The sequence below is a fragment of the Kogia breviceps genome, chromosome X (genome assembly GCF_026419965.1).
Source record: "Kogia breviceps isolate mKogBre1 chromosome X, mKogBre1 haplotype 1, whole genome shotgun sequence".
Taxonomy (NCBI): Eukaryota; Metazoa; Chordata; class Mammalia; order Artiodactyla; family Physeteridae; genus Kogia; species Kogia breviceps.
The window spans coordinates 927,422-944,311 of NC_081330.1; the positions used below are offsets into that span (position 1 = coordinate 927,422).

General features: G+C 59.4%; 1 protein-coding gene across 9 annotated transcripts in view; it reads right to left on the reverse strand.

The window, feature by feature from the left end:
* IKBKG (inhibitor of nuclear factor kappa B kinase regulatory subunit gamma) overlaps positions 1–16,890 on the reverse strand; it is a 31,117-nt gene that overhangs the window by 7,644 nt on the left and 6,583 nt on the right. For 4 of the 9 annotated variants that reach the window (XM_059049855.2, XM_067023876.1, XM_067023877.1 and 1 more), the window contains 9 exons: positions 14,590–14,791; positions 10,871–11,082; positions 6,389–6,507; positions 3,964–4,116; positions 3,379–3,454; positions 2,288–2,431; positions 1,864–2,006; positions 1,643–1,704; positions 712–1,355 (listed from right to left, as the gene is read on the reverse strand). In XM_059049855.2, the coding sequence (XP_058905838.1) occupies positions 1,213–1,355; positions 1,643–1,704; positions 1,864–2,006; positions 2,288–2,431; positions 3,379–3,454; positions 3,964–4,116; positions 6,389–6,507; positions 10,871–11,082; positions 14,590–14,776 (1,239 nt within the window). In that variant the 5' untranslated portion in view covers positions 14,777–14,791 and the 3' untranslated portion in view covers positions 712–1,212. Of the gene's footprint in view, positions 1–711; positions 1,356–1,642; positions 1,705–1,863; positions 2,007–2,287; positions 2,432–3,378; positions 3,455–3,963; positions 4,117–6,388; positions 6,508–10,870; positions 11,083–14,589; positions 14,792–16,890 lie in introns of those variants that run through there. The other 5 variants (XM_067023879.1, XM_067023874.1, XM_059049858.2 and 2 more) reach the window with 2 other exon arrangements.

Below are 16,890 nucleotides of genomic sequence, written 5' to 3' on the forward strand. Positions count from 1 at the left end.
TGGTAAAATCTGCCAAAGATTGCTGAGGGGCTTCTGCTGGCCAGGCCGGGGCGCTGGCGGCTGGCGTGGGGGACGGCATCACACACTTTTGGAATGGGACGACACATGGCCGCCACTGCTCACGCTGGGTGGCGACGCACCTGGGGAGGACAGGAGCGCGCTGCGGTGTCACGGCAGGGACAGGGAAAGCGTACGTGTGGGACGCGCCCCTCGCCAGACCAAGAGGTGGTCACAGCAGCTCCAAACCCAAAGCCGTGAAGGAACAGTGGATAAACGTGGCTCCAAGGATGAGAAGCTCCAGTCCAAACACAGCGGCACCGAGTCAGGAGGAGAAGATGGCCGAAACTTCCGTCCCGCACAGGAGCTGACCCCACTAATGACCGAGGAGCTCCCGTAAGTCAAGGGACAAAAGACTAACAGCCCGACAGAAAAATGGGCAAAAAATACAAACAAGCTGTCTACACCAGAAGAACTGAAAAGGACCCTTCGGGCTCTGAGAGCTGCTCAAGCTCGCTCTTAGCAGAGGACGGCTCGCCTGGTGGATGGCACAAGCCCGCCGGTTGGGCACCGGTCATCGCGGCAGGGCTACGGGGAGGGAGGAGCGGGAAAGCGCGCCCAGGGTAGGGGAGCGCTGGTACTGTCTGCCCCCCGCTCAGTGGTGCCGCTGCTGCGGGATCCAACCCAAAGGTACATATGACGGATGCACAAGGATTTTCACCGTGGTGTTGTTTATGACAGTAAAAAGACCAGTAACAACCCAAACGTCCACCAGCAGCAGCCAAGTTCGATCCGCAGTGGTGCGGCCGCCGCGGACCGGCACCCGGCCCACGAGAGCAGCGCCGCACCGTGCCAGGCAGCCGGGGCGAAGGCCCTCCTGCCCGTCTCAGCCTGGGAAGCAGCTGTCTGGGAGCCCTGGCCTTGGCTCTTGACTTCCCCAGCACAGGTGGAAGAAGAGCGAACCCCGGAGACAAGCAGTTCAAGCAGACAGAACGAACAAAAAAAAGCAGAGCATCGGGCCTCTGTGGGGCTCCGTGTGCCCTAAAAGAGGTGAACCGGTGGACGGGGACGCAGAAGCGTAAGGCCCTGCAGCTAGCTCTCGGGGCTCAGAGAAGGGGCCCACCCTCTGTCACCCAGCCCCTAATTCAGGACCAGGCAGACAGGAGCGGAAAGCAACAGATTGCACTGTCCTGGGCTGGGTGTCAGCAGGCAGCCCTACTCAATGCACTCCATGACGTGTATCTGCAGGGTGTCCATGTCAGGAGCCTGATACTGGCACTTGGGGCAGCAGAAGTTCAGCGGCTCCTCGGGGGGGCCCCTCCGCTGGCTGGGCAGGGCCAGGTGAAAGGAGTGGTGCGCTGGGGAAAGAGAATAGGCACCGGTGGGGGCCCCCCGCGCTCCCTGTGTGTCCCCTTGCACGAACCGCACGGAAGGGCCAAGGCAGAAAGTGCTGAGACACCTTGGTGCCAGTGACCTGGGTCCCCACCGCTAGCGCCTCCCCTTTAGCCCTGCCCCCAGGGGTGGTACCGCTGGGGGGGGGGGGGCGGTGCGAGCTCCCTGGAGCTCCGTCCGCTGGGCCCCAGGATCCTCAGCGCCTCCTCCCAGCACACTGCCCTCCCCAGCCCTCCCCCTGCAGCGCCCTCACCTGGGCCCGGGGCTAAGGGGGGCTGGGAGACCTCTACATGCCGCTTCCTCATGTCTTCGATCCTTTGAGAGAAGAAACAGTGCAGTCAATACGGACGAGTCGATCCCCAGCACGTCCAAAGCTGACGGAAGGCCGGGCCACGAGGCAGGGAGAGGGAGGCTGCCCCCCATGTGACAGGCATTGGCCCGGTGCCCCCCGCGGGCCCGCGCCCCGAGGCCCACCTGGCCGAGTCCTGGCAGCCGCCCCTCAGCCTGCTGTAGCCCCTCCGCAGCTGCTGCAGCTGCTCCTGCAGGAGCTCCTTCTTCTCGGCCAGCCTCTCCCGGGCCTGCCTCTCGGCCTGGAAATCCGCCTTGTAGATATCCGCCTGGCGGGGCCAACACAGGGGCAGTGCCCGCCCTCCGTCAGCCACGCACTGGACGCTCTGTGCCAGCCGCGGCGGGCCGGGGGGAGGCACAGCCCGTTCCTGCTCTCCCAGAGCCCACGGCACAAACACAGTCACCCCAAAGGCACTGAGGGTTCAAGGGACTTTGCGAGGGACTCAGAGAGCTCCTGAGCGGCTACTGCAACGTGACGCCGGGCACAGGCAGGCCCCAGCGCCGGTGGCCCGGTGTGCTCGCCCACGCGCGGGCCGCGGAGGAGCCTCACCTGGGCTTTCAGCACCGGGACCGTCTCCATCACCACCCTGTGCTGTTCAGCCTCTTCCTTCAGTTTGTCGATCAGCTCCTGTTTGGCCACCAGGGCCTCCTCGGCCTGCTTGAGCTGCTGCTTGAGATCTTCCAGCTGCAATCCCTAGGCGTGGGTGACGGGGAGCTGACGGAGCCCGATCTGGCTCAGCCTTGGGGCCAGGCTGCCCCCAGGCCGGCCGCCGCTCCAGGAAAGCAGAACCAAGAGGAGCGAGGGATCGGGCCCAGCCCGCCCGCGCTGTGCAGGGCCCAGGAAAGGCGGACGCCGAAGGGGACCTCTGAGGTCATCCGGCACCACCGCCCCCCAGGCTGACATCCCCTTTCCAGCTGGACAGTCCTCCAACCCCTCAAAGGACAGGGGCCACACTCCCTCCTGAAGCCACGTGCTCCATGCTGAGCCATCGGTCCTTCCACTCTGCCACCTGATCAAGGGTCTGCTGGGCCCTCACGGATGCCCCGCCCCGCCCCGCCCCGCCCCCACGCGTGCGCGCACGCGCGCACACACGCACCACCAAGCCTTCCCTCTGGAGATCAAAGGGCCACGCTTTCATAACTAACTCTTCCTCACGTGACCCACTTTCAGGCTTTACCCTTATAAGTCTCTTCCAGGTATGTTCAGGTTCGACTACATCCTTCCTAAAATGTGATCACTAGAAACTGCACTCAGTATAAGTCTGACGAGAACAAACTAGAAAAGGGGAATCAGCCACCTTCAACACTGATATGGAAACATTCCCAAGGAAATCTGGGGATGCCTGGCGGGAGGGGCCAGCCGCGGAGACAAGCATGGTCCCGCCCACAGGCAGAGCATCTGGAGGCGCCGCCCAGCCCCACATGGGCTGCAAACAACACAGCCCAAGCGTGCCCACCTCCCCACTGCCTGTCCTGAGCCATCACCCCACAGCCCTGACAAAGCTCTAGGTCGACTCGAGTATCCCTCTCCAAAGCCAACTCCGTGAGTCTGTTAAGGTAGGGCCCTGAGTTCCAACACCCCTGAACTGAGGGGCGTCAGCCCCGGGCCCACCACATTCACTCATTCCGCTCACTGCTCACCACGCTGCTCTTGATGTGGTTGTCATACTCCTGGAAGAGCTGGTGATAGGCCACCTGCAGCTGGGCCAGCTTCCTCCTAAGGAAAAGGAGCTTAGGCTGGAGAAACCACCTTGTCCTGACCCAGCCACAGCTCTTACTGCTTCCAACTCCACCCTCTTCCTCCTCGTCACGGCCAAAGACCAGAGTGTGGCTTTCAGGGTGCCTGTGTGCCTTGAAGGCCGTCAGCTCTGAGGCAAGCTTTGCTACCTATTTCATATCATTTTCCATCAATCTGGCATTTCAAAATGTACACAAAGAAATGTTTATAATAAAACAGAGCTGTCCTGTACTGTTCAAAAAAGTCAAGTCCAAGAAAAACACAGAAAAGCAGGAGGACTGTTCTAGATTAAGCAAGACTCAAAAGACACACCAACAAGGAGAACGTAGGATCCCAGATGGGATGCTGTTAACATGTGGACTGGAGAGCGAATAATGTCACCCTCTGAAAGCCGGATCATTGGGGTGTGACAACAGTCGGGGACAGCATTGGGCCCTCCCCCACGGCCGGCCCCTGGAAGGGCTCCCAGGAGGCAGCGGGCCACTCACTTCTCCTCCGAGGCAGCCTGGCGCTCCATGCGCAGGGCGGCGTCCATGCTCTGGTTCTGCAGGCGCAGCTGGTCCACCTGCACGCTGTGCTGCTGCTGCAGCGCCTCGCGCTCGTTCTCCAGCTGCCGGGCCTGCTCGCTGGCGGCCCGGGCCCTGGCGAGGGCACGGGAGGTCACGGAGGGCCCACAGCAGGACCCTCCTGTGCTCCCAGCATCCCCGCCATGCTGCGCAGAGGCAGGAACGAGTCACGGCGCGCTGGGGCCAAGGGGGCCCTCCAGGTGTCGCGGTGGATGCACTATCGCTGCGCACAGGGACAACTGCAGGGCAGCCAAATGGGGGCAGGTTCGGGCTGATGGCGGCCCCCAGAGAAGCCCTTCTGAAGGTGAAGGAGGTGGTCCCAGGGGAGAGGAGCCCCAGGGCGCTGCCCATTGGGTTCCGACATGTGGGTGCTGGGGGCCCTGGCCAGAGCCATCTCAGTGCATGGGTTGGGAGGGACTGGGAGGAAAGCAGGTGGAGACAGCCAGCAAAGACAGCCTTTCTGGAAGCTGGAGAGGGAGAAGGTGAGAAACGGGGCAGGGCGCGGGGGGGGGGGGAGGCAGGGTCAGTGCTCGGAGGCTCTTTGCCGACCAGTCACTGCTCCAGAAGTGGCGAGGAGGCACAGGCCCGTCTGGACCCCGGGGTCCACACCTGCACGAAGAGCCTCGCACCTGCCCACCCAGGAGACAGCAACAGCCTCGGCAGAGACTTCCCGGTGCCCTGTCCCATGGCGCAGTGACAGCTCAGCTCTCCTCAGCTACATCCGCCCCAGCCCGCGATCTCCCGACTCAACATCCGTATGTCCACACAGCTCCCTGCGGGGCGACAGCGGCTGCTTCTCGGTGGGGGAGGCTACCGGGGATGGTCTCTGGTCTCACCGCATGCACGCACCTCTGTGCACGCGCCTATCCAAATCTACTGAACACACGTCCCCATCTGTGAGCCGGCAAAAGTTAGCAGCCGCCACTGTCATCGACAGATGGAGCTGCTGCCTGCCCGGAGCCCGATGTGACAGGCCAGGGCTCAAAGGGCAGCCACGTGCATTAAGGCTGAGGCCACTTAAATGCCCACACCGAATGATGTAAGATGCAGGCAGGCTTCCCGCCCCGAGCCGTCCAGCTCAGCAAGTACACGCTCAGCCACGGAGACGGGGGCGGGAGACAGGAAAGGAGGGTGCCCAAGAGCCTACAATTGCTGGGGTAACGCCCCTGCAGGGTCATTCAGTGACCAAAGTCGGCTTCTTTCACGTGCACAGAAAAAAGATAGGCGGGGAAGCCCCAAAAGTGCCCTAAAAATTCCACGTGCCTTTTCAAAACCCGGAGGGACAGAAGCGTGTACGGGAAACAGCAGAATGCGAAGAGCCAGGGGCCGACAGGCTCAGCCTTCCGCGGCCTTACCCCTCGCCGTCTGCTTTCTAGAGGGCAGCGCGCTCGCACGCTGTCACCCCCTGCCTGCTCCCCCAGCCTCCTTCACAAAGGCGCCCCCGACACCGCCCAGGGCACCCCGATCACCTCCCGCGCTGGGAGAGCTGGGGCCACCTCTGTCGCCTGGACCCGTCTTTCTGGACGGCAGCGGCCCGGTGGCTTGAGAACCACGGAAACATCCGTGCCCTCTGACCCAATGACACCACTTACAGGAGCCTCCCTCTGCAGGAGAGAGAGACTGGTGGACCTGAGGCGGCCAGCTTTGGAAGGGCCGGCTTGCAAGGCTGGCCCTGGGGTGGTGCCCGGGCAGTGGGCTGGTGCGAGTGCCCTGCATCGACAAGACACTTTCCCTACTGATAAGGGTGGCCCCTGTGCCTGGACTCTGGCACCACAGGGTGGTTTAGGGGGCGCACCTGCTTTCCTCTGGGAATCGGGAAGTTTGGCACGTGCCGGGCAGCGACCAGCCCTCAAGGAAACCCGGGGCGCTGAGTCTCGAGTGGGCTCCCTGGGTCTCCAGGGAGGCGTCTGTCACTGCCGGAGAAGGGAGAGTGCTCGGCTGGCCCCTCGTGGGAGGGAGAGAGGAAGCCGAAGGTGTGGGGTTCTCCACGCCCGACCCGCGTCTTCTGTCCTTGGGGGTGCCGGCGTGTGCCCTTTCCCTGTCATCAGCGTCAGCCGGGAGGGCACTGGAGTGCTTTCACGGCGGTGCTCTTCCCCGCTGCCCAGCAAATGCCCTCTCAGGAAATAATCCAAACTCCAGCAAAAGGTCAGAGAGGCCAGAAGTGCCGCTGGGACTCAGGTCCTGGGCGCCCAGTCCGGAGCCCCACCACACAGGTGTGTACCTGCCTCAAGCCCGTGTGCTCCCGTCCATCCTGTCACAGAGGAACTCTCTGGAAGCCCCTGAATGGCCTCATTCTTCTCGGGCACCCTGACAACGGCCTCCAGGCTGGTTTGCCCTCCCTACTCACCTGCCCTCCAAAACCTGCCTCTCCTTGGTGGCGGCCTCCAAGCGACTCTGGCTCTCCTGCAGCTCCCCCAGCAAGGATGTCACCTGGGCTTTCACTGAGGCCTTGTCCTCGGCCATCTGCTGCATGAAAAAAAGCCACTTCCTGTCGGCAATGCTTCCTTCCCAGCTGCTCACCCCGGCAGCCCCAAGCCCCAGGGCAGCTGAAAGCACTGAGACGGCTCCCCCAAAGGCTCCCCTCGAGCCCTCAGCACCCCTACTCATCTCACCTCTCACCTCTGGAAGCTTCTTTCCCCCAGCGAGGCAAGTGAAGTGGTGGAAAGGGATCGAGTCCCATGAGCCCCCACTCCCAGCCCCTGCTCGTCCCTGCAGATGGGGCAACAGGAGACCCAGGGACACGGGAGCACAGAGGTGCCTCGAGTCTCACAAGGCTGACAAGCAGGCCACGAGGGCTGAGCCCAGCAGGAGTCTGTGTGCCTCTGTCATCCAACTGTCCAGATCCCGGTCCCCTGAGACCTCGGGCGGCTCCAGCCCAGGGTGCAGCCCCGGCCCTCTGCATATCCGGCCCCTCCGCAGTAACCCCTCGGTAGTAACCAGCACCCCTGAGCTCCTGGCCACACACACGGCCCCGCCCACCATCCTTCTCAAGGGCAGTCTCAGGGCCACGTCTCCTCTCCAGTTACACGCGCACGATGAGGACCTGCTCCGTCTCAAGGCTTTCCGTACCCTCCACGGGCTGAGGGCTTCCAGATTCCTCCCTCCAGGACAGACTTCTCTCCGGCACCCCAGCTTCGCTACCCAACTGCCTGCCCAGCTTCTCCACATCGAGGCCCGCAGGCTGCAGTAAGCGTTCCCCAAAAGGGCCACAAAGCAGGGGGCTTAAGACAACAGAAACGGATTGCCTTCTCGAGGCCGGGAGTCCGAGAGTAAGGTGTCGGCGGGGCTGGTTCCTCCTGAGGGCCCTTGGCTGTAGCAGCCTCCATTGTCACGTGACCATCTTCCCTGGGTGTCTGTTTCTCTTCTTTTAAAGGTACCAGTCATTGGATTTAGGGCCATCCTAAGCCAGTGTGACCTCATCTTAACTTGGTTACATCTGCAAACACCCCATTTCTAAATAAGGTCACATTCTGAGGTCCCAGGGGTAGGATATGGGCATTTCTCTTGGGAGAATGTAATTCAACCCATAACACCCCTTACACTAGACAGGAATCCAGATAATGTCTCCCACTAGCACAGCACCCTCCCACGGTTCCTGTCACACTCAGGATCAAAGCCCAAATCCTTCACTGGCTTACTAATCCCACATGATTAGCCCCATCATGACTCTGCCCCAGCCATGTTTGCCTCTTTGGTCTTCCCTGAACATCACAGGCATGCTCCTGCCTCAGGACCTTTGCACATGCTTTCCCCACCTCTAAAACAGTCTTTCCCCAGATACCCCACATGTATTCCAGTCCTGACTAGATGGCACCCCAGTGAGGCCTTCCCCATCTAGTCCATCCTCCAGTTGGCAGCACAAAACCTTGAAGTCTTCTCTGCCTGTCACAGCTCACATTGGATCCACCGGGAAATCCTGTCAAAATGTATCTTAGAATCTATTTGATGACACTAAGCAGGTAACGGTAACTACTTTAGGTGTGACGGTGGTATTGTTCTTATGTTTCTTAGAGATGCACACTGAAATATTTACAGACGAAATTATGCAGTGTCTGGAATTTGGTTCAAAATGATGGGAGAACTCCTAGGTATCTACCTGAAAGAAATGAAAACCCACGTCCACACAGGAGTGTTCACAGCAGCATTACTCCTAACAGCCAGAGTGGAAATGACCCAAATGTCCATCAAATGACGACTGGATAAACAAAACGTGGTCTCTCCATACACTGGAATATCACCCAGCCATAACGTGCGATGAGGTACTTGGACAGACTACAGCGCGGATGAACCTCAAAAATATGAGGCTGGGCCTTCCCTGGAGGCGCGGTGGTTAGGGCTCTGAGGTCCCAATGCAGGGGGCCCGGGTGTGATCCCTGGTCGGTCGGGGAACTGGATCCCACAGGCATGTTGCAAGTAAGAATTTGCAAGTCAATAGGGAGGGTGGGAGGGAGGGAGGGTGATGCAAGAGGGAGGAGATATGGGAACATATGTATATGTATAGCTGATTCACTTTGTTGTAAAGCAGAAACTAACACACCATTGTAAAGCAATTATACCCCAATAAAGATGTTAAAAAAAAAAAAGAATTCGCATGCCATGACTAAGGAGCCCACCTGCGACAACTAAGACCTGGTGCAACCAAATAAATAAATATTATTTTTTTAAAAAAACGTGATGCTGAGTGAAAGCAGCCAGACGTGAGAGCCACACGGTGGGTTCTACTCACAGGAGACGCCCAGAACAGGCCAACACAGACAGGAAGATAGCTGAGCGCGCGCCCGGGGCTGGGGGGTGACTGCTCACGGGGCCAGGGTTCCTCCTTGGGGTGACGACAGTGTTTGGGAAGCAGAGGCAGGCGATGCTTGGACAACTCGAGGACTACACTAAAAACTGCTGAACTCTACACTTTCAAGGGGTGAATTTCATGGTATGTTGAGTTTTATCCCAGAAAAGCTGTTGGAAAAAGCTCCAGCCTGTGGCTCTAGCACTTTCTCCAGGGACGGGCTCTCGGCTATGCCCCGGTTTTTGCTGGGGTCACCGTCTTATCCCCATCACCTGTTGTCCACGTGCAAGAGTTTCTCTTACGTATACCTGGGGTGCAACTGATGAGTTGGGGGCGACCTAAGTTTTCAACGTGAAGAGAAAATGCCACGTAGTTTTCCAAAGCAGTGGAACCAACTGATGCTGCCACCGGCAACATGAAGCCGCGGCCCCTCCAATACCCGCTACCGTCAGACTTGTCAGCTAGAAATGGGGCTTTGGCAGTGGCTCTGACCGCCGCCGTGAAGGCAGCGTCCCATCACGTGAGCACGGGGCAGCCGGGCGCTCTGAAGGCGCCCTGAGAACAGCGGCCTTCTCCTTCTCACTTCTGCGCCAAGCGCACCAGTTCAGGACTGTAGTGGCTTTGCTGATGGCCCCAAAGTGACGTGGCCATGGCCTAACCCCCAGTACCTGTAGATGGTACCTGATTTAGAGACAGAGTCTCTCCAGATGTGACCAACTTAAGATGAGGTCGTACTGGAGGAGGGTGGGCCCCTGATCCGGTGACTGCTGAGAACTACGAAAGACTCGGACACTCGAGCAAACTCTAGAGTGGCTTCTTGCAGCCTAAGGTCACGACCCGGGGCCGGCCCAGCCCCCTTTTGAGCTCCTGTCTTGAGAAAAGAGGGCTGGCAAAAGAATGTACTGTGTGTTGCAGCCAACACCTGACCTAGCCCCCCCCATCCTCAGAGCCTTTCCTAAGAGGGCTCCCAACATGTGAATCCTTCCTCCGTCCCTTTGAGACAACCCAGGAGAGCCTTTCCTCTGAAACGGAATCCTCAGGAAGGACAGGGCCTCGGGCTGCCCGCGTCTGCGCGGGATGGAATCCTAGCTTCCAGAACTGACTCCCGGGGTGGACGCCGCTGACCTCAGCGCACCGACACCGGCCCACCCCGCGGGGGTTTTCACTTGAGCCCCTGCTCGCTGCCCCCCTCCCTCTCCCTTCAAAGCGCCGGCACCTCTGTGCCCGTCAGAGGGTGCTCAGCGCCCTCCCCTGCTGCCGGTAGTTACCAAACAAAGCCTGTTTTGACCCCTTTACCTAATGGCCGGCCGAGCTGCTCTTTGACACCAGCGTCTTCCTAAGAGGAGGAGAGAAGCCCAGACGCACAGGGAGAAGGCCACACAACAGTGTGTTTGCAAACCAAGGAACGCCAAGTCCTGCCCGCCAGCACCCGAGGCTGGGAGAGAGGGCTTGACCAGATCCTGCCCTCACGCTCCTCAGAAGGAACCAACCCTGCCCTCACCTTTATCTTGGACTTCCGGCCTCCAGAACTGGGAGACAACACGTTTCTGTGGCTTAAAACTACCCGGTTTGTGGTACTTTGTTACAGCAGCTCCAGGAACCTAACACACCTCCCTGAGGGCCCCCACCAGGCAGTCTACGCCACCAGGGTGATTTGGGGTGGGCCCCAGGCAACATGTACCAGCTTGACCTGCGGGGCGCAGAGACCCGGTAACTAAGGTCAGTCACATGGGCACCCCAGGCCTCCAGGATCGACCCTCACTCAAGTCCCCGGACCACACCACTCAGGGGAGCTTCCCTGGTGGTGGTATCCGTGCGTGTCATCACACGTGGCCCAGCCTCTCCTGGACCTGCCCTCTGTTCCTTTTATCTTTGCCGATTTCAACCCGCATCCCTCCTGGGTGACTAAGCCTAGTGCCATGACCATGCAGACAGTGGCTTTGCCCAGCTCCGGGAGCCCCACCCCCTCGCGACGCCGCATACGCGCACGGTCCCTGCGGGTGCGGGTTCGGGGCGGGCCCTGGGCGGCCGGTGGCGGCCCGCTACCTGCTGGCATGTCTTGAGGCACTCCAGCTCCTGCAGGGCCTGCTCCCTCTGCCGGTGCAGCTCCCGCTTCTCCAGGCTCAGCCTCTCCACCAGGTCCCGGGCCTCCTGGAACTTCTGCATGAGGAAGGCCTTCTCCTCCCTCTGGCTGCCCTGGAAACGCTGCAGCTCCTCGCAGCGTTCCCGCAGCATCTGGTTGCTCTGGCGGATGGCGTCTGCAGAGGTGGCAGGGGGCAGGTGAGCCCGTTGGCCGCAGCCCCCACCACCCCGCGGCCTCTCCCACCCTGACAGCTTCCAAACACTCCCTTCACTTCGCCAAGCGCCTTCGAAGTCAACTACGCAAATGACGTGCCCCCAGTGTCTCCAAGATATTAACCACGTAAGCTTCACTTAAAAGCATGTGTCCGGGGGCTCCTCTGGTGGCGCGGTGGTTGAGAGTCCGCCTGCCGATGCGGGGGACGCGGGTTCGTGCCCCGGTCCGGGAGGATCCCACGTGCCGCGGAGCGGCCGGGCCCGTGAGCCGTGGCCGCTGAGCCTGCGCGTCCGGAGCCTGTGCTCCGCAACGGGAGAGGCCACAACAGTGAGAGGCCCGCGTACCGCAAAAAACAAAAAACAAAAACAAAAACGTGTGTCCGGGAGTTCCCTGGTGGCCTAGCGGTTAGGATTCCAGGCTTTCACTGTCAGCGTGTGGGTTCAATCCCTGTTCGGGGAACTGAGATCCCACAAGCCGCACGGGGCAGCCAAAACAAAAAAAAGCACATGCCAAATGCCCCTTTCTTTGCAGGTGACTCTGGAACTCATCTGCCCTCTGCGTGGGTCAGAGGTGAGCCGCCCTGGGGCCCTGGGTCACTGCCTTCGGGATCAGAGTCGGGGGCACAGCCACCAGAACAAACTTGCCCGTGGCCCTACTGGCCACTTAGCCACCTCTCTGAGCCTCACGGTCCTCATGTACACGTTCAACGGGGACAAGCATACCCGTCTCACAGGATGAGGAAGCGTAAACCAAAAAGCAGCCAAAGTGCCTGGTTTTCAAGACAAGCTCAAGAACCAGTGCATCCTCCTTTCCCTGGGCAGTCAGCAGGGCCTAAGGAAAGGACAGCCACACACCCGGGGACACCCCAGGCAGCAGAAATCCGTGGCATGTAAAGGTTCTAGCTACCACAGAGCTGGACAAGAGGGGGGCAGGCAGTAGCTTCAGGCCCCCCTCTGGTCAAAACCCCCAACGAGCTAACTGGTGCCTGCTGATGGAACATTCTTTCACTGGAACCACAGTGGCTCCAAAGCCACCTTCTGGGCCCCACTGTCCCCTGCCTCGGGTGCCTCACCAGCCCCCACCAAGGCTCAGCTCAGCTCACACGCAACTTCTGTTTTTAACTGAGGTACAATTCACAGAACACCAAATTCAGCATTTTAACTATTCTAAAGTATACAATCATTCAGTGGCTATAGTATATTCACCAAGCTGTGCACCCATCACCTCTATCTAGCTCCACAACATTTCCATCCTCCAAAGGAAACCTCATACCCACTGGCGGTCACTTCCCCTCTGGCCCCGGACCCTGGCGCCCACTCATGCTTCTTTCTCTACGCTCACCTCTCCTGGACACGCCACATCAATGGACTCCTACACCAGGTAGAAGCGACTTCTTCCATGAAGCTTCCCCACAAATACTCCAAGCAAATCCTACGTCCTCCCTCCTGCCCCCTCCTCCATGGACATGATCACAAACATCACAGGGGCAGACACCTCGGGCCCCAGGAGTTTGGACCAGGGCCTGATACACTGCAGCCATATAAGCAGAAACGTGCAGGGCTCGAGCTCCCTGTGGGGCAGCTGGGGGTCCACGGTCCCTGTCCGGCCAGCCTGCCACACTGTCACCCCCAAGTCCCCTTTGCCAGAGCACTGTCCTGGGAATGAGCAGAGACTACGCACATAGCTATGGGGGGTGAGCTGTCTCCCCACCCCTCAACCTGGCCGCCAGCTCTATGTGGCCCCAACACAGTAAGACATTGGAGGACACCTGGGGATACTGCTGGTTGTCTTAACTGGAGGGGTGCTATTGGCACCTGGTGGGTAGAGGCCAGGAATGCTGCTCAACACCCCACCGTGCCCAGAACAGCCTCTAGATGTCTGAGCGCTGAGGGGGAGGACCCGGTCCTAAAGCAGGTAGGTCCCAGCCCTCTGTGCGTGAATCAGGGCTGTCTCCAAAGCAGGCCAGCGCTCCAAAAGACCAAGCAGCCCCTAAGTGGCCGGTTGACCACGATGGACCCTTTCCATCCTGCAAGAGAAGGCGACTCATCTTCACAGAAGAAGAGACGCATATTCTGGGCACAAGTTTGGTCCCTGCCTGCAGGGCCTCAGCCAGCACCAGTCTCTGAGGCCTACAGGGCACGTGACTCGTCACCACAGGGCCCCACGTGACATCCCATCACACCAGAGAATGCACTGTCCAGCAGAGGGGTGGGGGAGTGGCCCCATGACTGTGGCCTCCACTGCTTATGTCACATGCCAACCTGCCCGCCAGCTTGGACAGTGGACAGCTGAGCGAAAACAAGCAAGCCCCCGTCCTCTGGGATATGGTGCACACAAAGGCTGCAGCCGTTGTAAGCCCTGAGCTGCTATCAGGAACCAGGATGAAGCAAAAGTGGCCATGTGCCCCATCACCCCCCGTGACCCACCCGGGGAGTCTGCGCCACCCATCCCCACCTGCAGCTCTGGGCTCGGCAGTGGAGAAGGTCCTCACAGCACCAAACACAAGAGGCTCACCGAGTGGGAAGCCAGGGGCGCCGCCTGGGCACCTGGGGCTACCGTACCCAAGGAGCAGCACGCCAGACGAGGAGCCCCCGGGACACGACCGCCAAGGGGGGAGGGCTGTCCCACGCGAAGCGGGCAGGAGTGGGTCACACCCCAGGGCAGACACAGCAGCTGAGGGGCGCGACGCGATGGCCCCTGGGGCCTGGAGAAGCTGCAGGTGAGGACGTGGAGGGTGAGTGAGTGGGGGCTGTGATGGAGATGGGGCGGCCCGGAAAGTACTCGAACCCGGCCACCTGGGGGGTGGGTGCTGCTGGACGGCAGCCCTCCGCTCCGGTATCTTCCAGGAGCACCCCCTGGGCTCATGCCCTGCCCACAGCGGCCTGGACGCCCCTTTTCCAAAGCAGCCCACCGGCCCTTCTAAGGGAGGCCACGCCCATTCCCAGAGCAGACCACAGCCCCTTTCTGGAGCAGGTCACGCCCCCTTCCCGGGATGGCCACGCCCCTCCCGGAATAGCCTCGCTCCTTCCCAGGACAGCCCCACCCCTTCCCAGGATAGCCAGTGCTTAATGACGGATCAGTACAGAGACACAGGGGCCTGGCCGCGTTGGCCCAGGTGGGACAACGCAGAAGGGTCCTTCCCGCTTCAGAGCTCCTTGTAGGGCCGGCCTGCGCTGCGGCCCAGCCTCTCCCTCCGCCCTCCCCTGCTTCTTCACTGCCCTGCCCCGCCCCTCCCCGGTGTTACTCCTAAGACGACTCTAAACAAACGTCCAGCATGCCACTGTGTATCTCAAAGTCCACTTCCAGGGAATCCCACCTGAAGCAAAGAGGAAGGGTGGCTGGGCTTGAGTCGCTAACTGGCCCACCCCAGTCCCAGTCAATGCAGAGGCGCAGGTGCGTGGGATAATCCTTCCCCCAGCAGTGCCAGGTCCCCGGACATTTTACTCCACACACCCGCTGTCTCCCTCACCTCGGAGCTCTTGATTCTCCTCCAGACAGCGCTGGAAGGTCTCAGGAGCACCCTGCTCTGAAGGCAGGTGAAGCATGGCTGGCTTCCCCAGAGAAGACTCTTCACCCAGCACGTCCTGGTCCCCTGCTGGGCCGCCGCTAGGCTGCACCATCTCACACAGTGGACTCTTCCAGGGGGGCCTGCTCATCCAACACGTCAGGGTCTGAAACAGAGAGCCAGCAGAGGCATCACATGAGGAGGCCTATGCAGAATTCTCCTACCCCGCAGGCCGGCGAGGAGTTTGGGCGCCACACTTTAAGCAGAACGACGAGCACTGTGCCAAGCAGAAAAGGGTGCTAAGAGGTGGCACATACTCCCATTCCAAAGGGAGGTACAGGCGTTTATGTGGTGCTTGGAAAGGTCACGGCTCAGCACTGGTTGTATACTGTGCCTAGCACTATCTCCAGGCTGTAACCTGAAGAACTTCACCAGAGAGGAGAAATCACGGAGATTATTTTTGGAGGGAGGTGTCAGTGTGCCGGGAATCCTACCCCGACACATACACCTCCAGGCACGAGTGGGGAGTGCTGGCCCCTCACCTAGTGCACTGAGTGGGATGATGGCCCCCAAGAAGGTACGTCCATGCCCTGACCCCCAGAACCGGTGACTGTGACCTGACTTGGCAAAAGGGTCTTTGCAGATGTAATAAAGTTAAGGATCTGGAGATGAGATCATCCTGGATGAGAGTGGCCCTAAATCCAATGGCAGGGTCCTTATAAGACACAGAAGAGCAGAGACACAGACAGAGGAGAAGCCACGTGAAGATGGAGGCAGAGATGGCAGGGATGCGGCCACAAGCCAAGCGGCACCTGGAGCCCCAGAAGCTGGGAGAGGATACATTTCTGTTGTTTTAAGCCCCCTGGCTTGTGGACCTCTCCTACAGCGGCCCTAGGAAATCCATACACCAAGTAAGAGGGACTTCACTCAGAGCCTGATGAGTGTTCCCTGGACCTGAGGGGCCAAGGCAGATATCTAGCAGCTGACATGTACTGAAGCATCTGAAAGTGGGAGCTGGGCTCACAGCCGAAGAGACAGTGGCAGGCACAGGCTGAGCTGTTTGCGTTCTCTTGTGAACTAGAGCACGGAGAGGGAGGCTATGCCGGACAGCACCAGCCTGGAGCCCTTTGAAGTCCTGACCAAGGAGACTGACTACATGGAGGAGGAGGCCAATCCCAACAGAAGTTTCCAGGAGTAGGGCCTGAGCTTCAGCCAGAGACCTGAACACCGAATGAGCCTGGACGTTTCACTGTTACACTGATACTTACCTGAACGCCCTCCTGACCCATCAGCAGTATCTGACAGATCGCTAATCCCCGATTCCTGGTTTTCCTCCTACCTCACTGGCCGCTGCTGTTCAGGCTCTTTCACTGGACCATCCTCATCCGCCCAGCTCTTCATGTGGTGGTGCCCAGGGCTCTGTTCTGGGATCTTTTCTCTGACTCCAGTCACTCCAATACTAACTCCATCCAGACTCAAAGCTGTAACCCTCATCTTAATGCTGATGACACCCCAAATCAGAACTCTTTCCTGAACTCCAAACTAACACATCAAACTCAACATCTCCACTTGGATATCTAGTCATCCTCTCAAAACTAACGTCTCTAAAACTGCACTCCTGACAGCCCCCAGAAGCCAGCTCACCCACAGCCTTCCTTATGACCAGTTGATGGCAAATCCATCCTCCAGTTAGCAGGACAAAACCTAGGAGTCCTTCTTGAGTCCTCTCTGCCTCTCACAGCTCACATCGGATCCATCAGGAAATCCTGTCAAAATGTATCTTAGAATTTATTTGATGATGCTAAACAAATAATGGTAACTATTTTGGGTGTGATAGTGGTATCATGGTTATGTTTCTTTCAAAGTCATTTCTTAGAGATGCACACTGAAATATTTATGGATGAAATTACACTGCCTGGAATTTGGTTCAAAATAATGGGGGGGGGGGCTTCCCTGGTGGCACAGTGGTTGAGAGTCCGCCTGCCGATGCAGGGGACATGGGTTCGTGCCCTGGTCCGGGAAGATCCCACATGCCGCGGAGCGGCTGGGCCCGTGAGCCATGGCCGCTGAGCCTGCGCGTCCGGAGCCTGTGCTCCGCAACGGAAAAGGCCACGACAGTGAGAGGCCCGCGTACCGCAAAACAAAAAAAACACCACAAAATAATGGGGGAACTCCTAGGTATCTACCTGAAAGAAATGAAAACCCACGTCCACACAGGGATGTTCACAGCAGCATTACTCCTAACAGCCAAAGAGTGGAAATGAC